At 38.8% G+C, this 24,796-nt stretch overlaps 1 protein-coding gene across 4 annotated transcripts in view; it reads right to left on the bottom strand.

Annotated features, from left to right (window-relative positions):
* The window catches only part of CPQ (carboxypeptidase Q), a 439,474-nt gene that overhangs the window by 45,483 nt on the left and 369,195 nt on the right, over positions 1-24,796 (bottom strand). Inside the window, exon 8 of one of the 4 annotated variants that reach the window (XM_040625806.1) lies at positions 15,119-15,170. The exons of 2 other annotated variants lie outside the window; for them this stretch is intronic. In XM_040625806.1, the coding sequence (XP_040481740.1) occupies positions 15,119-15,170 (52 nt within the window). Of the gene's footprint in view, positions 1-9,286; positions 9,319-15,118; positions 15,171-24,796 lie in introns of those variants that run through there. One more of the 4 variants, XM_040625807.1, reaches the window with a different exon arrangement.

Raw genomic sequence — 24,796 nt, 5'->3', positions numbered from 1 at the left:
CTAATGAGAAATTTTTAGTGCCTTAACTAAAGCAATAGAGAAAAGGTTTTATTCTGAAGGTAGAATTAGCATATCTAGGGATCAATTGAGTAGAAAGGGCTGAATGAGAAAGAAAGGTCTAAGTCAATGCAAAGCTTTCAGGCTGGTGTGAATAGGATGATAATGTGCTATTCCTAGAGATGGACTGGAGAGAGAGTGGGATAAAAGTTCAGCTCTGGGCATGCTGAGTTTAAGTACCTATTGGACATCCACATGGTAATGTTGACTACATGGATTTTAACACCTGGAGATATAGATTTGGGAATTTCTAGAGTTATCTTCTAGGAACACTGAACTGATTAAGAAGATAAGAGTCCAAGGATGACATCCTAGCACATACTAACACTTAAGAGACAAGCACAAGGAGAGAAACCTAAAAAGGGAGGTGCAAAAGGAGGGAAGAGAAGTGCACCAAAGCTAAGGAAGTAAAGAGCTTCAAGATGTGGGTGGCACTCAACTGTGCCAATGCTTCAGAAAAATCAAGTAAGGGAAGGACTTTGATTTGGCCAAAACCAAGTGAGTCCTTGGAAGGGTAGGTAGTCTTGATGGACTTCTCCAGGTAGAATTGACACCGCAGTACAAAAAGGAGTAAGTGGGAGGAGACATGCTCGGCTGCAGAGAAAAAGAGCTGGAGGGCCATGGAGTCATGTGAAGGTGCTTACATTTTTTTTTTAAATGGAAAAGACGAGAATATTTTATATTCTGAGGGGGAAATGTTAGTGAGGAGAGAAAGTTGAAGCTCTGGAAGAGAAATAATTGCTAGTTTGAGGGGCTTGGGAGTGTATAAGCTATAGGACCCAGAACATAGCCCTGGAGAAGACAGACATATATCCTATTATAGCCAAAAGGGAGAGTGGGAATGGCTGGATAATGGACTTTCCTCTCCTGAGCAAGGAAGAAAAGGGAAAGTGGGAGAATGAGGTCAGTGGTGATAGTCTGGGAGAGGAACTGACTGAGGACATACAGCAGGAGGCCTCATCAAGGGCCAGCTAAGGTTGGAGGCCATGAATTTGTACCAAATTACTGGTGTATGTGACTTTCTCAAGCAGCCTCAGGTGCCCAGTACAGATAAGGCAAAGAAGGCAGATGAATGAATTGATCCAAGATGTCTGGACATCAGAGGAAAAAACTCATGCTCATGAACTGTTTAGTGATTTCCTCAGCCTGAGATTTCATTATGAGTCTGAGCAATTTGCAAAACTGCAAATCATCTGAGATTTCCCCAAAGCCGTGTTGAATACTAATTTATCTAGATAGACAGTGTAACCTGCAAGGGAATTGGAGCCTTTAAACTCAATTCTCTCTTGACACTTGAGAAATGAATGGAGAATTATGTGTCCAATTCTTAATCCTTGGAGAGCCAAGCACAAAAGTGTTTTATAAGACTTATCAGAGAAGAGTTTTGTTCTCAGAATGCTCATTCAGGAAAAAAAAAAAAGAAGACATTTTTTTAAAAAAAAAGGAGCAAGGAGGCTTTTACAAACCTCCAACAGGAGAAGGAGGGGCTTACCAAGGACATTGCCTACCTTTGTGAAGCCTCATACTTTATGGTACTGTAGGTATTGGTATGACAAGCCTTTAGATTTGAAGTAGAAGGCAAAGAAATAGTGAGCAAATTGATTCCCTTGAGGATTTCATATTCTGATTGGTGGTTTAACATCTCAGGAAGGTTAGTCCTTACAAAGAATACAGAAAGGAAGAGGGGCCACTGTCCTCTCTGCCCAGAGTAATAAGCATTAAGTGTGAGTTCAATCTCTAGAGTTGTCTGTGCCACTCACATGCCTCAACTGGGTTCCTTCCCACAACTCTTGAGGAAGAATCCCTCTCTACCATTTCTGCAGAAGTGCCTGTTGGAAAAGGAATGTGCTCCTCCCCTCATACCCTGACTCCACTTTATGTTTATGTGAAAATGAACACTTCGTAGGCTAACCTTATGATTCTTTAGAATATAACCACAGCTGACAAGAGATTTCTGACAGATTTAAAAGGTAATGGATGTTAAAACTAAGTGTTGCACACAGATTTCTACTGAATTTTCATCCTACCTGTTTTCCTTTAGTTATGAACGAAGAAAACCTTCTGGAACATTAGCTGCTTTTCTTCATAATTTCAGTATTATGTGTCAACATATGTGCAATACATACATAAACAAATAAATAATAAAATGGTAGGAATCCTGCGTTTTGTTGGTTATTGGTTCCAGAGGTATTCAGGATAACTGAAGCTTATCTGCAATGGTAGTAAGTTCAGATGGGCCTGCTATTTTGTATCCATTCATCCCCCCATTCATCCATCCATCCATCCATCCATCCATCCACCCATCCCTCATTTGAATAGACTTTGGCAACCATTTCATTCCCATTGCTCTTCCTTATAATTCCCCTAGTAACTCACTGTTTCATGGAGGGGAGTCTCTCTTCACTCTTCTTACAGTTCCTAAATCCCTACGTCTCTAATGTCTAAGTTCCTCAATGATAGGGACGTGCAATTTGAGATCAGATGAACTAATCATAAACAAACAATGGTAGAGTGGAAGATTAATCTTAAAAACAAACAAAAAAACAGCACCTACAAAGAGAACCTGAAATGTTCAAGAATCATACTCTACCTGGTCTGTCCTCCCTGCAGATAAGATTAAGATGTCCAGCCATAGGGTTCTACCCCTTCCTGAGAACAGCCAATCTAGAGCAAATCCCTGTTTCCATGGACCCTTCTCAAACTACGTCCTAACCCAAACCCAAACCCTTCAAGTTCTTTCTAACACGTTTCTCATGGTGCATCTCCTCCCCAACTCCAATGAGTAATAAATCTGCCTTGTTTAACCACACGCATCTTCCTGATCTTTGACAAAACAGAGGTCACAGGGACTCTTGGGGTACTCTGTTCTGATGTGAAGTATGCATCGTGTTTGGAAAGAATGAGGTGGGTAAGGCAATGAGAAAGGTTTCTCTAGTGAGGGTGGGCAAGGATGTTTCCTTTCAAATATTCTAATTCCAAAGAACCTCTGGAGAGCTTTCCCCCACTCAGCTTTCCCCCACTCCTCTCTCTTGCTTGAAGTCTTATATGGAGGCACCCACACACTGACTCATGATTGGGATGGCTTTTGTGGTAAACCTGACTTTTTATCCCATACCATATTCTAGGCCAGCTCAGCAGCTGTTTGTTATTTTCGGCAAGTCAAATATGGTTGACCTTCTAGGTTCTGAGTGTGGGAAATGCAAGATTTCCAAGGGTACCAGTTAGAGGGTGGTTAGGAAATGTGACATATAATCTGGCATCTCAATATCTTTACAAAAATGAATTGAGACAGGATGAAGGTAAAGTAGAAAGTTAAGGGGAAAGTCTCTGAGGAGCTGGTTTTACAAACCATCATTTAAAACTGAGGGAAATTATTATAAAACATAAGGAAAATGCAGGGTTTTCTATGGGTATTTGGTTTTTGGGAATCCATTACTTATATAACTATAGTACCGTGTAGAAAGTAGTTTGTTTTTACAAGTTGTGCCTCAATATTTGTCAGAGTCTTGGTATTGTGTGGGTAGAAGGCAAAGATGATTATCTCTACTCATACACTAGAAAACTGAGTCATGGTAATAAGTCTCCCAATACTGCAAAAGCTTCATCAGCAGGGCCCTGGAACTCACCCAGTTCTTCCCACTCCAGAACACTGTCAACATTATCAAACTGCTATTCATCCCAAGTAGGCTGGTTGTTATCCCTTTGGTTCTGAACCTGATAACGTTACTAAATCTGGGAAAACACTGCTAGATCATGTAATTCTTAGGTAATCACAGCAAGTAGTTGCTGTTTGAACACATGAGCAAGGACTCAGAATGTATCCTGTTCTTCAAAGGATGGCTCCTGGACTCCCTACATCTTAGTCATCAAGGAGACTTAAGAAAAATGAAGATTCTGGGTCCCACCCCAGATTTACTACATTAGTATTTCTGAGTATAGGACTCAAGAATCCATACTTTTAACAAGCATTACAGGAGATTCTTAATTATATGGTTGGAATACTACTGGTCCAGGGCAAGTAAGTGATTGCAAAAGGCCACTCAAAGTTTAAGAAAGCATCAACATCCCAACCCTCATCCTAAGTTGAGTTCAATACACATAAGGGGTAGTGTTGAAAAGGAAAAAGTGGCGAATGTTTCATTCAGGAATCATCAAGCAAAAATTTGAGAAGGAGCCCTCTTAGCTTTTAATAACTACAAAATAAATACATCTCCAGCAGAAAGGGATTTGATGTTTTTTTCAGATCTTGTAACAAAACTGCTGCTCTTACGCTCATGGGGGGAAGGGGGGATCCCCTATGCCAACAGCAGATGAAAAGGATCTAGTAGACTGCTCTGATGTTAGAAGCTATGGCCTTAGGTCTGGTCTTGATTGAAGGGGAGACTAAGGACTAGATCCTGGATCATTAAAATTGCTTCTAGGGCTGTGCTTTAATAGGAAAGTAGCAAACATGTAGCAAGGGTAGAAGTAATGCGATTTACTTAGTAGCAATGGCTGCCTAGGTATCTTGACAGTGGTAACATTACAAACTATTATCTTTTTAAATAGAAGAGTTGCCTATAAAGGTTATTTCAAGCAGAGCTTGGACTTTTATATATTTTATAGCTAAGCTACATGCAATATAATCCTCTTCTTCCTATGTATATAATAGTTTTAACCAAGCTGTTCTTTTAAGCTATCTATGGCTAAAATTAATCAAGTTTGATGAGAATCATGCTACAAACAGTCTGTTACCCTAAAGTAGCATGTTTAAAACTACATCTTAGGTTCTGAATGCAAAAATCTCTGGCAAACTAATAAATGCCACACAAGGGAGTGAAGGGTCCTATGGTAACAAGAGTTAAGAGCTTAATCTCAATTATTCTCATTTTCACTATCAGGACGGATATTTCAGTTCTTCAACAATTGTATAACATTCGCAAACTCTGTACAATTGTATTCTGGGTTTTAAAAAGCCATTCTAGGTTATTCACTCTATAATAAGGTAGGCAAATTACGTATAATTTCTCTTTACACAAGTCTCATTTGGGGCTTGAATGCAGCGCAGAGAACCAAACAACACGCATTAAGTGAAGGCAATGAACCCTTTTTCTTCCTTTCCCCAAATGGTCATCTTGGACAGATGTTTAGAATGCCCTATAGATGTGTAAATCAAGGTGTATAGCTAATTATAAAATTAAATTCCACTGATCAAAGATGAAATACATACGTTTTTACCCCATGACCAGCTTGGCCACTAGTTTGGCAAAAATTAACTGTGCTTGCGTGAAATTTATTACCACTGCTTTCACTACTACCATTTCTTTTTCATCACTAACATTTTTAGGGCAAATACAGAGTATGAAATATTGTCAAAGAAGTAAATACTTTCTCTTCTGAAATCATATTATGAAGAAAAAGGGTGGAAAAAAGCTCATTTTCTCTTTTTCTTTGTTTTTAATTCGTTTGGATGTGAAATATTTAATACCTGGAAGTCAAATATCCTTTGACAACAAAAGAAATTTCCAATATGATCTTATAAACTGTGCTTGTATATCACCAGAATACAATAATCACTATAAGTATTTCAATTTAAAATGTGACCAAGTGCTCTAAATGTATCACTTCTTTTAAACCAGGTACTGCAAACAGGCACTTTTAAAACAAGGTACAGACTATGAATATAAAATATCCCACGTTAGCAATAACCTTTTGTGGTTTTTAGTGAGATCTTTTCAAATTAATCTTTCAACACTCATATTGAGAAATCCTAGTTCTTGTCAGTTCTCAAATTTAATGACAGCCTTTTGCATTCGTGATGTTGAGGATTAGAATAAGGTAATGATGCACACACTTGGCTAATGCAGTTTACCTTCAGTCCACAAAATTAATGCAACTGGATTCCTAGTGGAAAAGCTTTTTAAATTTAAAATTCTGTTTTGGATTTCTTAATTTACTATTCAAGATGTAATGCTAATTACCATTACAACAAAGGATTAAAACAAAGAGAAAAGCCTGTGTTACTCTCTTTGAGGTGGTGAGGACTTGCTAGTAAGGACTGTGGTTAGGCAGGGGTGAACTCGGAGACCTCAGCTGTAAGGCAGGGGTGAGAGGCAGCGATCTGAGTGACTGGCACCTGGGAAAGGAGTTCTCAGCCAGGCAGCTGCCTGCTGGAGCCAGGAGCCACAGGCTGTCTTGATTTCCCTTCCGTTTTTTCACAGTGCAACACCGTTCCTTCGGTCCCATGTAATTTGCAGCCATTATCATAGATATTAGATGTGGAAAGACTTGGCAGGTCACCTAATTCCCCAGCCCTTCACACAGAATGCCCCTGTTGAATATGTATGAGGCAGTTGTTAGCCGGAGCCTGTGGAAACCAGGCTATTAGCACTCACGGTCATTTACCACTACCTGGGGGGCAAACAACATCAAAAGAGCCTTAAAACATAACTGTAAGTGGAAAAATAAATAATGAAGGAATGCCATATTCAAGACACTTGACTAAATAATGAGGTTTATGAAAAACTTCCATAGAAGCTAGATGACTCTTCTGTTTGGGCATCAGTTGCACAGGCTCCGCACAATACCTGAAAGCGGCTCTTTACTTCTGCGTAGGAAAGTCGCAAACAGGCTCTTCCATGCCAGACGCAGAGCGCGCTTCAAAAGCCAACCTCAAGGATTCCTGATCTGGGTATCACAAATTCAATTAATACAAGACGGCGCAGCGTATACTTGATTAACCTGAGACAACGTTCTTAGTATTCTTCTGGAACGGTGGGAGTTTTGAGACATATCAAGCTGGCTATGCAGCAGAAATTGGAGTGAGGATCTAGCATTAGTTGATATGTGGGATAATTTCGACACACATCCAGGTAAATCAGGCCCCAGGGGGATTTGTGTGTATGAAGCTGGGTGTAGGTGTCTTTGGTGAATCAGGCTGCAGTGATTGCAAAGCCTACATCAACTAAGAAGCTGCCACTCCTCGCTGTTCTCAACATAATCCCAGGGGTGTAGAGACAGCAGAGAAGAAAACAGGCTTGCAGTCAAACAGCTGGTTCAGAGCTGCAAGCACCACATACCAGTTAGGTACGTGCTCCCAGCTGGTTTTAGCCTCAGTTTCTTCCCTGTAAATACAGAAACAGTCATATCTACTCATACAGATATTAAGAGGAGAAGATGAAATCATGAATGTCATGCATTTGACACCACATGGGTCTTCAATAAACATTAGCTTCCCTTTCTTTCTAAGCATTCTATAGTTGCATTTGTATGTTCATTTCTAGAAGACTGACTTTTTTTAGGCATCCAGCAAAAATTTATTACAGGTAAATTTGCACGGCTCTAAATGCGATCAAATTCTCAAAATATTTCCAACCCATTGAACAGTAGAGCAGGTTTTTTAAGCGCCAAGCAATTAAACTTGCCCCCTTCACATACCCTTGAGTTTAACAGCAAACCAATGCAAAATTTAATGCTGGAGAAGAGGCGCGCTCATGCATCCTGTTTTCTTCATGTGAAGTAAGTGAGAGCCTGGGACCTAACAATTTCCTCTCTCCTGTAGAATTCTCCAACCTCCTCAAACTGCTCCTCTTCAATAAACACAAAAGAATTTGTAGATCACCTCCTCTTTTCTTCAATAAGGCTGTAATTCATTTTGATATTAAGGATAATTAAGCATTACAACACACTGGATATTTGAAGATTAAGAAACATCATTAACCACTATGGGTGAAACTACCATTGACTTTAACCTTGTTCTCAACTTCTTTCTCTCCTAATTCATCTTTCATCCATTAGATAACTCCCTTCAGGTAGCTTTTCTAATAGAATTCATTTAATTGTTCATAATATTATAAAAAGTTAACAAAATTAATAAAAATTTAATAAATATTAATAAAATTTGGACAAAATTAATGCCCTAAAGCAAGCAGGACCTCTCTTTTAAATGAAAAAAAAACAAAAAAACAAAAAAACACCCAAAAACTATGGTCACGCATACCCAAGGTTAAATATTTAAGTAAAAACCCAAAAACTATATTTAAGTAAAAACAGGTAAAAAGGTCAACATTTTGGATACTGCCAACTTTTTCAGGTGCTAAGATTAGAGAGATAAAATACCTGGTTAGGTGACTTATAGATTCAGCTCTACTTTTTGAGGTTCTAATACTTCCTGAATAATATGGATTATAGAATGAAAAATGCTTACAGGTCAGGAAGAGATCCAAAAGAAAGAGGGCATAACTTCGGAGAGGGTCCCAGGGACTTATAATTACATAGATAAATTAAATAGACATGTTGAAAAAAATCTGATCAAAATCTTGACTAAGAACAGGAGGAAATAAAACCAGAATTAAGCAATATTCAAAAAAACAAAATCCAAGAGAAGCCAAGAAATATGCTATTAACAAAAGAATGAATAAAAAATAAAAGCAATTTACGAGGAAGTTTGGTGGGTATGTAGAAGAAAGACTTTGTGCTTATTCCTTGGCATGGTTCTTCCACAGAGTGCGGGCACACACACACATATACACACACGCACACACACCATGATAAGGAAAAGCAAAAGAGAATGACTAGTTCCTTCACAAGGTGCATAAACACGTTCTCAGGCAAAATTAAACTCTTTAGCTCCAGGACAGTTAAAAAGCACACACTTTGTAAATGGCCCTGAGGGCCTGTGACCCAAGGCACAGGGAAGCACATGCTATGATATGAATGGCATTGTATGTACCTCTGTAATTGTGAACAGATGTGGCATGCCGATAGACTAGGAATAGTTTCCACTTAACACATGTTTTTTGGTGGTTGATAGGATGGGAGTCTTGGAGAAATGAAGGTTTGATGAATGAGGCATACTGCTTAATTGTGCTAAACTGTTTAGTTCAAATTTTCATAAACAGATTCAACAGTTAAGAAATAGAAAACCTTTCCCTGATTCTCTCAAGGAAAAAGTAGGGAGGGCTAGGAGGGAAATGGAAGAGAGAAGTACAAGATTACGTTGCCATGGAATGCTTAAGCTGTATAAATCAGGCATTTGTGTGGCCATATTAATATTAGCAAAATTTGAAATAAAATTGGTAAGAAGACCAGATGTTTTAAAAATTAAGAAAATGTATTCCTTCAATTCCAAGATAGTCTCATCAGTTTGCTCCCTACATTTTAGTGATGTTGAAGTACCAATCTTTTGAACAATTTAAAGTTTATAGCTGACCTTTATTCATGTTTGTTTGATATAGGCAATTCTGTGCTCCTAAAAGGTAAAGGTTCATGAGTAGACTGCTCCTTTGTTAAAAACATCCCTGTTTTACACTGCAAGCAATTTTTAACTTCTGGAAATATTGGGCTTTTGGTTATGGAGTACTGACACTAGAAAAGGCATAGAAAGGTAATTCCTCAATTTTTAGGTAGATAGATAGATAGATAGATAGATACTATTTTAATATCGCTGTCTGGGATGAAGCTCCTTGCCAATCGAGAACACCTATCCAGTCCATATACCTAATCTGGAACTTGATGCTGCCCGTAAGTCAGAGTGCCATCTGTCCTTGGCCATGAGCCAGTTGGCTTTTACACATTCACTCATATAATCCTCCCACCAAGTCTTATCAACCCATAATCAATTTACTTTGGCTGAATAGGAACTGTAAAGAGGCCTCAAAATCCCCAGAAGTATCATTTGACATAGAAGAGCTAGTAATGCTATTAATATTTGACATTTTTCTTTTCACTTCCTTATCTGAAGTGTTGTACTATGTTCTGGTGAAGTGAGTCAGGTGCTTTCCTAAATAATGCCCTTGAACCAGTAAAGTAGCAGGGTGATTTACAGTGAATACTAGCAGCTCCATCACTCATTTATGTAACCACAAAGTAGGTGTGTTAAAACCGGAAGGTCAGTGAATACCAATAATACTGGTGTATCTTTTGCAATGTTTCCTAGGATATTCAAATATATGCCCAGTCATCCTCTCTACTGGATCTAAATACAGGAGAGCACGTTCATAGCAAGACCTCTTCAGTTAACGTTGTAAATATGAAACTATCCCCCAAACTGAAATTCCTTATTGAAGATCCAATGCATCGAGTGTAATTGACTTTCAAAGACCTTATCACTTATTAAATGCATTCAGCTCTTCCAATAGTCCTGTGAAATATCATTGCCCTTATTTTACCCATCAGGAAACTGAAGGTCTGAGACGTTAAATCACAAGCACCCTTGCTATAAAGCGATGAGTCTCGTTCCTCTATCACGACACTTGTTGCCTCTCCACCACCAGGGTTAAGTAAGTGGCTAGAACAATTCAAATGTTATAGGGGGGTCTCTGGGCCTTTTGTGATTGTTCTTCCTCGCTGCCTTATTCTTGGATAACGTACACAGTAAAGTAGCTGTGGAGTGTGCCCCTATAAATAACTGCTAAGTTTTCCCACTCCTGCAGGTAAGGACAGACCGTGCGCTGGGAGTGGGAGAAGAGAACACCTCAGGTATGAGATAAGGTGGACTGCTGGGAATGTGACAGCAGTTTATCCAACTCCTCATCTGCCTGCCAACCTGAGTATCTCAGGTAAACTAGAACAGAGAGGCCAAGGAACGCTTTTGTTGTCAGAAAAGCATCTTATGTGGTCCATATATACAATGGAATATTACTCAGCCATCAGAAAGAACGATTACACAATATTTGCAGCAACATGGATGGGACTGGAGGAGATTATCCTAAATGAAATGAGTCAAGCAGAGAAAAATAATTATCATATGGTTTCACTCATTTATGGAACATAAGAACTAGGAAGATCGGTAGGAGAAGGAAGGGAAGAATGAAGGGGGAGTAAACAGAAGGGGAATGAACCATGAGAGACTGTAGACTCTGGGAAACAAACCAAGGGCTTCAGAGGGGAGGGGGCGGGGGATTGGGATAAGCCGGTGATGGGTATTAAGGAGGGCACGTATTGCATGGTGCACTGGGTGTTATATGCAAATAATGAATCATGGAACATTGCATCAAAAACTGGGAATGTACTGTATGGTGACTAATATAACAAAATAAAAATTAAAAAAAAAAAAAGGAAAAGCATCTTAGTGGTGATTACTATGTATAGGTCAGGAAGTGCAGAGAGACTGGGTGTTTTAAACTCAAGGTATTTCTTTTTTGTTCCTGGGACCTTATTGCTGTTCTTCCTTATCTGCTGATAGGTCCTCAGATGGCAGAGGTTTTGTGCATTTTATGTAATTTGAATCAAGTCTCAGTAGTGAAAATGAAGGTGTTATGTGTTCATCTGCACTTTGCCCTTCTTTCCATTGGAAGGACTGTACATCCTGACCACGGGGATGGATGTAAGAGCCAGGCTGGGTCACCACGATCTTCCCAGCTGAGCCGAATATAACGAGTTACTCTTCCGTGCATAAGAGGCTGTAGGGTGTAAGTCATGACTTGCCTATGGTCACAGGTTAGCCTCTACGAGGAAAGCTGGCTTGAGGGAATGAAGGCACCACCACAGAAATCAGAATAAGCACCAGAGAGACAGAATATGTGTCCTAATGGCATTCCAGTGCTGGTTCCATCAGACCAAATCCAACCCTACCCCTCTCGTGGCTTGCTTAAAGCTGCTGTTTTTGCTTCAGGTTGTCTAAGCTGGATTTCTGTCAGTTAGTACTGAAGAAGTCCAGACTAATGTAGACATTTTGCTTTAATAACTGAAATAATAATAGTGGCTTCTTGAGCACGAACATTGTACTGAGCATTTCACTTAGACTGTCTTTATTTTTTTCTTCTGTATAACCTCACGAGGCAGGTACTATTATTGTTTTTTTATTTATGAAGAAATTGAGGCTCCAAGAGGTTACATGACTTTCCTGAGGTTGTTCAGCAAGACAGTGGTAGAGCAAGATTTGAATCCATGTCTACACGGCTCCTAAATACATGCCGTTAATGACTCCTGCAATTTTACGTCTGGAAGTGGTTCTCAATTCTGGCTGCATTTTGGAATCCTCTGGGGAGCTTCTAAAAACAGGTGTGCTCGTGCACTCTCTTTAGGGTTCCAAGTTTGCACAAGTACAGCAGGCACCATTCACACAGAACACAACAGACTTGTGCTCTGGGAAGTCGGGGGGCCCTAGAGATGAATATGTTCTCAATAAATGGTGCTCCCTGGGCTTGTGCCACTGATGTGGTCCTGCAGCCAGACAATTAAATCTGAATCTTTGGGAGCGGGCCCCAGGTTGATATGATTTTAAAAGCTCCCCAGGTGACTTTGAAGTACAGTCAAGGGTGTGAACCACGACTCTAACCAAAACACATATCTGGATTTATATGGGCTTTGACTGGGTCTACACTAGCACAGAATGAAAAATTAAAGCTTACGGTGGGGCAATTAAAGCTAATAGGACACGTGACTACAATTATCAGGATATCTCAGATAAAATCTGTCAGGAATAGTGAGTGTGGAATCAATGACCCTTCTGGACAACAGATCAATTTATATACTGCACTTTGTAGTACAGTGCTGACTAAAATCATTAAAGTGATATCTATAAATATCCTCATTCTTAAGTATGACATCAACAACAATTAATGGACTAACTCTTCAAAAATGTGGATTTTGTAAAGTTGTGTCCAGCAAACATTTTCATGCAGGTTTAAACTTTCCATAACCAGATAGTTTTGGGTATTGATGAAGGCCATGCCCTTTCTCTACTTAATATTCTGTTCTCTTACCTTCCAGGAGACTATTTCAGCTAATACAAAAAGAAAGAAAGAAAGAAAGAAAGAAAGAAAGAGGGAGGGAGGGAGGGAGAAAGGAAGGAAGGAAGGAAGGAAGGAAGGAAGGAAGGAAGGAAGGAAGGAAGGAGGAGATGGAGGGAAGGAAGGAAGGAAGGAAGAAAGACTGAGGACATACTTCATAACTAGTCCTAAATAGGCAATAGCTCACTCAGATCTCAAAAGATCCATAACTAATAGATTTTACAGAGCTCAACTATATTTGATTTATGTTTTATGAACTGGAAAGACAATTAAGATAGCAAATGTCATATTATAAAAGAATCTTTAGTTGCCATGAATTATGCAATCTCACACTTTCTTATAAAAACAGGATAATAGGAATACTTAATTCACTGTTAGAAATCCCCATGAGGGGAATGTATGAGAATATTAGGTTAAGTGGTTGTTTTTTAACTTTAATGCTGAGCAAAGGAAGGATCTTAAGCCAACAAAGTTACCTGAAATAAGGAGTCTATTGTATACAATTGAGATATAACTTATTTCTAGAGTAAAAAGTCCTTATTCAAATCTGAATTCAATCTTACCCAAATCTCTTGAATTGTGATATTTTTCCTGTTCTTTTCATAATTCCATATTTATTAATCAAATGGATAAACATTTCTGGCAGAGCTCTTATAAGAAATTGATGAGCTGTCACAATACTCTAAGACTTACTTGACTCCAAGTATGTCCACTGACAGTCAGACTTCATTGCTGATACTGAGAATTCCAGTGCAACCAGTGTCAATCACATGTAATGTTTCATGTGACTACTCTAGGTCTCTCCAACAGGAAGGCTTAATTTGGCAAAACTTCAAGTAGCAAAACATCTAAAACAATTTCAAATTTAGTAAGAAATTGCTAGAAGACATGCAGACCAATCCATGAGATGTGTGATCTATGAAGCTAGGTTTTGCCTTAAGTCTCTCAAAGGAGGAGCATGTGGGTTAGATGGAACCTGCCCAGTGGCTGGGATTGAGCAAGCCCCATCATGTCTCACTTCTGGCTGCCCTAAATCCTCAGAATGGCATTCAGGTCCCAACTACGGTCCCAGGCACCTTTTCAGTTTTAGCTCTATTTCCTTATATTATGCTAAACTTCAGTCAAACCAGACTATTCATCATTTCAAGAACCCATTACACTTTTTAACCTATGCAATTTTGTTTATCTCCATCTTTTCACACGAAGGCACTCCCTCTCCATCCAACAAAATTCTATTGTTTCTTGAGATTCAGGCAAATTGTCACCTCTATTGTGATGCCCCACACGATTTAATGTCTCTTTTGCCTGAACTTCTACCGCACTTTGTTCTTCCTGTGCCTGAACACTCTCCTAACTCCTTAAGGATAGGGAGGGTACCTTATGTATAATATTGGAATCAAATGGACCAATATCTTAATTCCGTCTTTTCCACTTACTAGCTTTGTCACTTTGGACAAAGGAAACCCATTGAGTCCCAATCGCCTCATCTGAAAAGTGGTTACAGAATAATGATGTATACTTCAAAAGATTCTTATAAAATTATGTGAGATAATGTATATAAAGTAGCTAGAATAACACTTGAGACAGAGCAGACAATACATGTTAAATTCTGTCTTTAGTCCTCTTGCCTGAATGTCATACAGTGCTTATTAGGTATCTCCTGAATGAATGAATGAATGAATGAATGAATGAATGAAATTGTGAAATTGTCTGAGTCAGGTCTAAGAAGAAAGAATAGGCAATAGTATATCCTGAGGATTCAATAATGACACTCAGGTAATTATTTTAGTAAGTCTCATAATCATTCCTATCTGTAACCTTGTTCCTGATTAATAAAGAAAAATTATAAATAGGCATTTAAACATTTTGGAAATCAGTAGTTTGGGGTTTTAAGACAAAAATATGAAACATGGAAATGATATTACATTAAGGGTAATATGTACTGCTAAATACATTGTATTACATCTCCAGTGGAATATACACACTAAAGCCAGTCATGTAATAACAAACTTCTTTCAATAGTCATGCTGCTGCTGGTTGTGTGGTTCTCTAATTCTGAAACTACTGTGCGTGTGTTGCAGGATAAAGCAAATGAGTGCTTGTGCTGCTGCACTAAGGACAAGGAATTTTGGCAAGGGAAAAGGAGACATGGATATAATATCAGGGAGGTAAGGTACAACTTTGTAGTCCTGAACTTGAATTAGAAATATCATATAATTCATTACATACTTTTTCTTAGAGAAAAAATATACATATTTCCTAGTTCTATCCACTGAAAAGACCTAGAAACAATGACCAACCCACTAGCAATAAGCACACTTAATGTTCAGATTGTGGCCTCTACATACCATGATCTAGTAGAAGAAATTGGACTTTTTGGAGAAATAGCTGATTCCAGATCTGGGGAAGGAAATATAAAAGATGGCTAGAACACTTTGTCACATCACAAAGCTAGAACACAACAATGACTACCACAGTCAGGTTAAAACTCAGGAGCCAGCCTAAAAGGCTCTCGCTGGCCAGAGACGGGATAATTCGAACATAAAATTATACATAATTTTATACATGACAAAAAAGAATAGTTATTCTCCTAATCATTCCCAGTGGGGACACCTGCCTTAAAATCCACTAGTAAATAGCAATAGCACAAAATAATCCAACTAGTTATCCTTGGAGGATACTAGGGAACCAACTAATAAGTTTTAAAATAGGTAGGTAAAGGGAAAGGATTAACATTTATCCTGCCTTTCTTATACAAAAGTACCTCAGGGTGATCAGACAGTCAATAAGGGGAAAGTTCTTTTTTTATAGAATTATTTCAATTAATGATCAAAATTAATATTTTGCAATCCCAATGAAATAATGGATCTATACAATAACCTTCCATGATCATTAACATCTTAAAAAGAGAACTACTGCTAATAGAAATAAAAAACAGCAAGTAAGAAGTATTCTTGCCAAAAAAAAAAAAAAAAGGAAAGAAAAATCAAACTCGAATCAGATCAAGCCTTAGATTTAACTACCAATTCACAGGAAATACAAGGGAGAGTGAAAACATGTTAAATGATTCCATAGAAATGGAATTAGCTAAATCCAGACTACAGGGAATCCCAAAGGACAAATTACTTGGTTTCTGTAACCAATAAGCAGCAAGGAAGAAGAAAGATGAAGGTAAAACCAATGGATTAAAAAAGACCTAAGAGACACCAACCACATCAAGCGACTGCATTGTTTAAACCTTATTGGAATCCTGGTTTAAACAAGAAAACTGTGGGGGCAGGGAACAGTTTGGAGACACTGGAAACATTTGTAAACTGGCCCTGTATTGATTATGATATTAAGAAATTATTGTAAAATATTTCAGGAGGAACAATAGTATTGCAGTTAGACACACACATATACACACACGAGTCCTTACATTTTAGAGATTGAAATTAAAATATTTACAAATGAAATAAAATAAGGAAGCATTTGCTTCAAAATAATAGATGTAGGACAGAGATTGGGTATGGACGAAATATTACTGCCCATGAATGAAGAATTCCTAAAGTGACGAATACATGGGAAGTCATTAGATTATTCTACTTTTGTATGTGTTTGATATTTTCTCTAATAAATTTTTAAAATCATGCTTTAAAATCAGCTAATATACCAGGCCATTCTGAATTTTATAGTCTCTAACACTTAAAGTAGGGATAGACAAAGTTTACGTAGCTAAGAACAAGGGAACATATTTTGAAGTCCTACTGCCTTCTACTGTACTGGCTTTCATGTAATTTTAGGGTTTTTTCCCCTCAGAAAATTTCAATATAGCTTTATCCAGTTTTCCATGATGAAGTCTTCCTCCTTGTTTTCATGATTATTAAGTAAACCAACTCACAGTCAGTCCTTGATGGTGAGCATAAAGAGAAAAGGGGCCTCATCTTATTTTTGTATCCTCTATAATTTATATACAATATAGTTACCTGTTGAATGAAGTGTTATATAAGGAGTCAGTTAGAGTATCTGTAAAGTATTAAGTGAAATTGATGGAGAGTCAAACTCATGGGACAGGAAACCTAGAACTAACCCCGAGAGAGGCAATTAGTGAAGTAAAACTTTTCTAGGCTATGTCATTAGACGGCATGGGAAATAGTTGATAGAGAAATTTAAGTCATTTTGGGTCATTATAATACAGAAAATGGAGCAATAATTTAGTGTTCTCCTCTGATTTTCTCAAGTAATTGTTTCTAACCCTGAACTATTCCTCAAGCTGCTTTCTCACTCCCGGTCCTCTCACCGAGCCTGCCGCTTAAGTGTTGATGGGGTATCTGCCAGAATGAACTTTACGGACTCTCGTCTAAAACACTGTTCTCATCAATTCCCTCTTCCGCTGAAGACTTCTGATGACTTTGCATCAGCTACAAGAGTTTTTCACCTGAAACTTATGCCTCTTCTTCATCTGCCCCAGAGATACTTGACTGTTCTTACCACCCACTGCTCTCCAAGATGAATCCTCTGCTCAGTGAAGTTATTCTCCTAATCATTCCCAGTGGGGACACCTGCCTTGGTTCATACTATCTGTCACCAGAACTGCCCTTCTCTACTGCTTCTGTCCATTCTGATACTAGATAATCTTCAATATTCAGCTTAAGCTCACCTCTTCCACGCCTTTCCTGTCTTCCATCTTATAAGCTCCTGTAGTTTTCCTGCGTGTATTATTTATCCTGGTGCTATTCCAAAAACTCCTTTTTACTATGACTTAACTTTTCTTGTGAATCAATACATCTAGTCAGCAAACATTTACTGTGCCAGGTAATCTTGAGTATTGCAGGTATATAAGCATGAATAAAGTACTCTCTTGGGCCTCAATCCAGTTAAGGAGATAAAATACAAGGAATATTAACTTTAAAGTGAAAATGTGTGCTTTAAATAACAATTCAAGGCGACAATAGAAGAGACTTCATGAAACAGTGCGTGACTCACTGCCCAAAGGTATAAACAATGCCTTCTTCGACCCCTAGGCAGTAGTCAGTGATACTAAGGGCATGAGCCAGGTCGGCAATGGTCAGATAGTCAATGGCTTCTATGGTGCTAAGCAGGTTTACTGCAAGGGGGAAGAACAGAACAAGCTTATTAGTTGTTGTGATGAGCAATTTCCAGTACTGCTCTATTGACGTGGATGGTATGCATACCTATCTAGCATGTAGCAGTCAAGGAATATTAAACAAGAGCTCTTTTAAAAAAAAGATTTTATTTATTTATTTGAGAGAGAGAGAGAGAGCATAAGCAGGGGGAGAGGGAGAGGCAGGCTCCCGCTGAACAGAGAGTCCGACATGGGGCTCAATCCCAGGACCCTGGGATCATGACCTGAGCCGAAGGCAGATGCTTAACTGACTGAGCCACCCAGGTGTCCCTAAACAAGAACTCTGACTCACTTGAGTTAGAGGTAAGAGGCAGCCACCTTCTGTAATTCCTTGTATTACCCTTCTCTCTTTCTAATATCTTTCTTTGTTCTTGATTTCTTTGTTATAGCCTATCTTTTCCCACTTTCCTCTCTCCCTCCCCCGCCCACTACAATGTAAACTCTACAAGAGCAAGAGACCTACTAAGTTTTCTTTCATCTCTATCCTCAGTGTCTGGAACACCTGATTTCTACTAGGCACTCAAGCCATGCTTGTGGATGGGATGAAACTGCTCGCCTACTTAAACGAAGACCACAGTCACAGACCAGAGAGTGCCCTTTTCATGTACCCAGTGGGGTAAGGTCTGCTCACCATGCAGCAATGATCTCTCCAGACATTACTGGCACAGAGTGTTTTCACCATAAAGGAGGAATCTTTTAATTAGGGACAGCAGGGGACATAGAACTGCTGTGCTGCACTATTCCATCTGGTGACTGGGAAACATATGAGTCCTGGGTCCAGAAACTCCAATTTACTTTACATTACCATTCCTACTTGTGTCCTGATCTTCTTCTTTCTTGGAACACGTTTGAAGAAAGGCCTTTGGAAATGTAGAAATGGAAAGTTTTAATTTAGTTCTGTCTAATGTCATATGAGGTATTAGACAGAAATAAGCAAGATGGAAAAATATGTGAAATTCTGAGTAATCTGCATATTTGGTACCTCAATATAGAGTCTGAACTATCATAAAAAGATGAAAGAAATTAAAATGTGATTTCAAAAACAATTCAATATGTGAGGTAAGAGGACAGCTCAATGAAACAAAGTTCTTTTCTTTTTTTTTTAAGATTTTATTTATTTATTTTGAGAGAGAGAGCGAGAGAGAGTGAGCAGAGGGAGAAGGAGAAGAAGGCAGGACTCAATCCCAGGATCCTGGGATCATGACCTAAGCTGAAGGCAGACACTTAACCCACTGAGCCACCCAGGTGCCCAAAGCAAAGTTCTTACTAAAGTAATCCTAACTTATAGTTATGGTATTAGAGTTTATAAAACCTCTTTCACATTATCTTACTCTTTCTACAACCCAAACCTTACCTATTCAGCATTTGATTCATGGACATTTTGTTGAGGGCCAGGCACTTCTTCTTAGGTCTGGGAATTTGGAGGAATTCACCATAACCACAAGAAAAGGCTACGTGCCACAAGGAGAGGGCGTTATGGGCGCATACCCAAGGGGCACTTACTGGAGCGGTAGGAGTCAAAGAAGGCTTGTGAGAGGAGGAGAACAAGTGGATGAATCATGCATGAGTAGGAATTTGCTGTTGAAGAAGACAACACAGGGTGCAATGGCAAGGGAGAGTGAGAGCACAGGGTGCACCAGGAGCTTCGGTGACTGAGACTTGTTCTAAGAGGTGAGCAGAAAGGAGTGGGGAGCCATGAGACAGGAGGCTGCACAGCAGCCAGAGGGTGGAAAGAAAAAGGCCTTGAATTCCATGCCAGGAAAAGACATGATCCTCTGAAGACAATGGGGACACACTGAACAATTTTAAGCAAGAAGCAGAGATAATCAGATACTGCAGCTATTCTTAGTTGCGTACCAGTAGAAATCCTCATCTTGTTCCTAAGGAATCCCACTTTTTTCTCGTATATCAGGAGGCTACATTTTCAGTGATGACCGGGTTCTCTTCTAGGCCCAGAAAGTAGAATTGGGTCAATATAAGCCAATGTTGGTAATTCCACTCCACTGCCACTGCCTGATTTAGCCACAGACATATTTTACAGTTTTGGCCAATGAGACTATGGAAAAATCTGCTTTGCAGCTTCTGGGTGAGACTGCCTCACGATTCAAAAGATGGACCCATCAGGACATTCTCTCTCCTACTATTGCACAATGTGTGAGAATTTGTTGCTTAGAACAACTGCAGCTATCTTGGGACCAGGAGGCGACAAGCTTGAAGACAAAAGTCAACATGCTGAGGACGGCAAAGTGGAAAGATGTAAAGGACCAAGGTCCTTGATGTAGTAGATGACTAAATCAAGCATTCTGTAACCACCCATTCCAGAGCTCTTTTTAAGTGAATTTAAAAATCTCCTTACTGCCATTCTAAGTGGGGTCTTCTGTTTTATTTTGCAGGCAAAAGCAACCCAACTGATAGACTCATTTTCAATGTAGAAAGTTCATTTTGGAAGCAGTGAGCCAGATAGATGGAAGGGAACCAAGAATGTAGGTTGGGATGGTAGTAGGAAGCTGCCATAGGAAAGTCAGTGAATACTGATGAGACAAGGTCTGTGCAGTGGAAGAGAGTGAACAGGTTTAAGAAATAAATGAAATTCAGAGTAAATGGGACTTAGATACCATTTTGATGTATGCTCTGGATGATTGTGTCGTTTCTGGATGGTTCTACCAGTCAGTGAGATAAGGGACAGAGGAGGAGAAGGAATGCACATTGAGGCTTGGTGGTTACCATATCTGTTTTGCATATAAGATAACCAAGTCTAACTCAGTAGAATGTAGAGTGTGTGAGAGTACAGATCTTGTCTATCTTCTTTACTACTGATTCCCCACTGCCGTACAGCAGATAATTAGTAAGAATGCTTAATAATAAATGAGTTCAGACATACAGATGACCAACAGACACAAAAAAGATGTTCAACATCATTCATCAACAAGCAAATGTAAGTCAAACACACAATGAGATATCATCCCACACCTGTCAGAATGGCTAGTATCAAAAAGATAAGAAATAACAAATGTTGACGAAGATGTGGAAAACAAAATCCTTGTGCACTGTTGGTGAGAATGTAAATTGGTACAGCCACTGTGGAAAATGGTATGGAGTTTCCTCAAAAAATTAATAATAGAAATACCATATGATCTAATAACTCTGCTACTGGGTATTCACCAAAGAAAATGAAAACACAAATTCAAAAGGATATATGCACTCCTATGTTTATGGCAGTATTATTTACAATAGCCAATATATGGAAGCAGCCTAGGTGCCCATCAATAGACGAATGGATAAAGAAGATGTGGGACACACACACACACACACACACACACACACGAATACTACTTAGCCATAGAAAAGAATGGGAACTTGTCATTTGCAACAACATGGATGGACCATGAGGGTATTAGGTTAAGTGAAGTAAGTGAGGCAGAAAGACAAATACTACATGGTTTCACTGGTATGTGCAATCTTAGAAACAAAACAAATGAAGAAACAAAGCAGAAACAGACCCATAAATATAGAGAACAAACTGGTGGCTGCCAGAGGGACGGGGCTGGAAGGATGGGCAAAATGGGTGAAGGGGAATGGGTGGTGCAGGCTTGCAGTTGTGGAATGCATAACTCGTGGAGATGACAGGCACAGCACAGGGAATATAGTCAATGGCCCTGTGAGAGAATTGTATACTGACAGATCCAGCGTGGTGGTAGCTACACTGTGGGGAGCACAGCAGCACATATAGACTTGTTAAATTACTCTGTTTGCACCTAAGACCAACAGAACATGTGTCAGCTATACTTCAATTTAAAAAAAAAGAGAAATGAGTGTGGCTGAGAAAAATTACATCATTTGCCTAAGATAGTACATGCAGTTAGAAGTCATAAAGCCAGAATACACACTCTAATTCTTTCCAGCACACTGTCCACCACACGCCAACCATATTAGAAAAAGGTTGACTCTCAGATTCCGAAGCAGACGAGGAAACTCTTATTGATAGATATGGAATCAGCGTGGGCTCACGCTCTCAGGTCATATTAAGAGAGTATCTACTTTTTCTATTAATGTATATTTTATAGAAGAGTTTCTAAAGAAAGATGTTCAAGAAGGATGCATGTGAGGACATCTGGAAAACATGGATTATATCTCATTGCTGACATATTCAGAGAGAAACAGACTCCTCTCACTCTCACCTGGAGCTCATAATTAGAGAATCAGGCTAAAAACTAAGATGGAAAGCCCCTCTGCTATCTGGAGTTTTCGAATAGAGACTAGCCTAAAGCCCTCTGAGACTACTCTAGTCATGCTCATGTTGTCTTTGAAACAGTCAGAGAACAACTGTTTCCCATTTTATGTAGGAGAACCGTTAAATTACTAGAAGATATTCAGCACCTTCTCTCAGTCTTTATTCCTTTAAGAAAAATAATCCTAGTTGTTCTAGCCTCCCTAATTTCTATCATTCTTCCAATATTTTTTCTGCCTTTATATCTCTTTTCTCAGCATCCTTTATTTTGTCCACAATCCTAAGGTGAGGGCCCCAAGCCTTGCTGAGAAAATATTTATTTCTGTGTTTGTTTTGTTTTCTCCTCTCATGTCAGATTTACAAGAATTTAAATGTTTCTCAAAATTAAACTAAGAACTATAGAGGAAGCAAAGTAGAAACCATTGATCTTAACCTCAAAGAACTGATCACTGGGTACTCCTAGTAATCCAAGAACAATATTAGTGTGTAATTCAAATGCCAGATTGTGGGACACAGAAGTGCTTTGGAAATTTAGAAAAGCAATAGGGTGTCATGGGCTATTAAGGAAGGATTCATGAACAGTGATGAATATAGAGTGAGCCCGAAGAATGTGTAGGATTTGGTGGGGAAGAATAAGAAGGAGTATGAAAGAAAGTGGCCATGGGAGCAGGTTGGGGTGTAAAAATACCTAAACAGGGAGTTTATATGGAAAATACATCAAAGATACTTGCCTTTAAAAAGCATCACTCTCAAAGCCTTATACTTCTGTAGACAGTTATCATGTCTGTTATGGACATCATCTAGACAGATGAAGGACAGCATCTCTCCTCTCCAAAGATGAACCCTTCTTCAATCAATCTACTTGGCTTTTATAATTAATGAAAATCATGTTGAATTTTAATTCTATCTGTGTTCTTAATTAGTATTTCACTACTGAGGACATACAGGACATGAAAAAAATTGGGGACCAGCCATCGGGCTACAGAAATTTGATAGGCCTAGGACACAATAGTGGCTCAATAAACATTTATTGAATCAATGGAGGAAAGGAAAGAAAAAGAGAAAGAAGGAAGGTCTGGTCTTCTTCTTTGGGGAATATTATTTCTCATTCATTTTTGAAAAGTTAGGTGAGCGGTTATGTAAATCATAACTTAATTAGTATTTCAAATTCCATCTTTAGGTTTAAGTTACTACAACTTCACGGTTTTCAGGAACACAGGGTATACAGCTGGCATATTTTTATTTTCTTTTTCTCTTTAACTATGGTTCTTCATCTTTTTCTAAAGCTTCTGAAATTTTCAATAGGTAATAAGAAATACAACATAAGCAGTTTCATTATTTCTTCCGGAAATTTTAAATATCAAAAGATAGTTCAATGGTAATAGGGAGGACAGCAATAATTTGGTTCCATCTTATAGTATTCTAAAAGAAATTAAAAAGGCTTCCAAGAAACACTAGCTGCAGTCTAAATGAACCACTAACTTTTTACAAACTTTCCTGATCTACAGAGGTACAGAGGGGAGTGGAATAAAGAATGTGAGAAGAAATAAGTAGTTATTTACAATAACAAATGTACTGAAATCCTTTGCATAAGCAAGAGCTGAGTAAGACAAACATTTCAGACACTGCCATAGATTTGGAAGACCATCTCAGCATTCCAGACTCCCCTGTGTTGTTGCACATTGTGGGAAAAGGGCCACCAGCCTTGAAAATAAAGTGGCCTGTTCTTAGGGTAACTTCTGCCCTTAAGAGCAGGATAGTCTTGGCTAGGTTATTTAGTCCCTCTGAATCCAATACTTCAACTGCAAAACAGGGATAATCGTACCTTCCTCTTAGGATGGTTTTATGGATAAAAAAGAGTGTCTGCAAAAGCCTCACAGAGTGCCTGATCAGTAACAGGAACTCAATAAATCGTAACTTGTATTAATTCTTAAGAAACCATAATGAGGCTCAAATTCCCCACTCCACTCCATTAGTTGGTGATCAGATCTGACCTCACCTCGGCAAGAGGGAAAAGGCCTCCCCACCTTTGTGAAGACAATCAAATCAACCTGCTAATTCCAAACAGAACTATTCTTACGAATATCTACATGGAAGGAATAAAGCTAGAGCAAATTCTCAATTATCCAATGCAACAAAAGCATGCAATCCCCGGGAGCAGGGAGTACCAGTTTCTTTGTTCTACTTGTGTTTTTGGTTTCAGCTCCTTCTCTGCGCCCCCCTTCTCCACTCCAGTTCACCCACAGTCTGTCAGTCTTTTCCTCACAGCTACCACCCTGCAAACTAACTCAGGTTTTCTCAATTTTTAAGGAAAAAAAATTAAAGGCTCCAGAAAAATCTAGAATTCAAACAAATTATTCCATACAACTTAAAAGGGCAAATTCCCTTTCCTTAGACCTTGATCATGATTAAAAATGATGGATATGTAGGGAGTCTCAGACATGTCCAGGTGAGGCACAGCACCATAAATGCAAATGCTGTTTGGAGATATTTCAAAATATGGTTAAAATGTACACACACCATTGAAGAGAATCTAGATCCTTGTATTAGAATAAAGGAAAGCTCCTTCTATTTTTAGTTATGAAAGATCATAAAACTTGAAACCTAAAATATGCTTGAAAAAATCTACAACATCTCAAGAATAAGTTTTTTAAAAATCTTAAATCCCTGCAG

Source organism: Ursus maritimus, unplaced genomic scaffold (genome assembly GCF_017311325.1).
Source record: "Ursus maritimus isolate PB19 unplaced genomic scaffold, ASM1731132v1 scaffold_9, whole genome shotgun sequence".
NCBI classification, from domain to species: Eukaryota; Metazoa; Chordata; class Mammalia; order Carnivora; family Ursidae; genus Ursus; species Ursus maritimus.
Note: the sequence above shows the minus strand (reverse complement) of the source record. Positions and strands in the feature narration are given on the sequence as shown.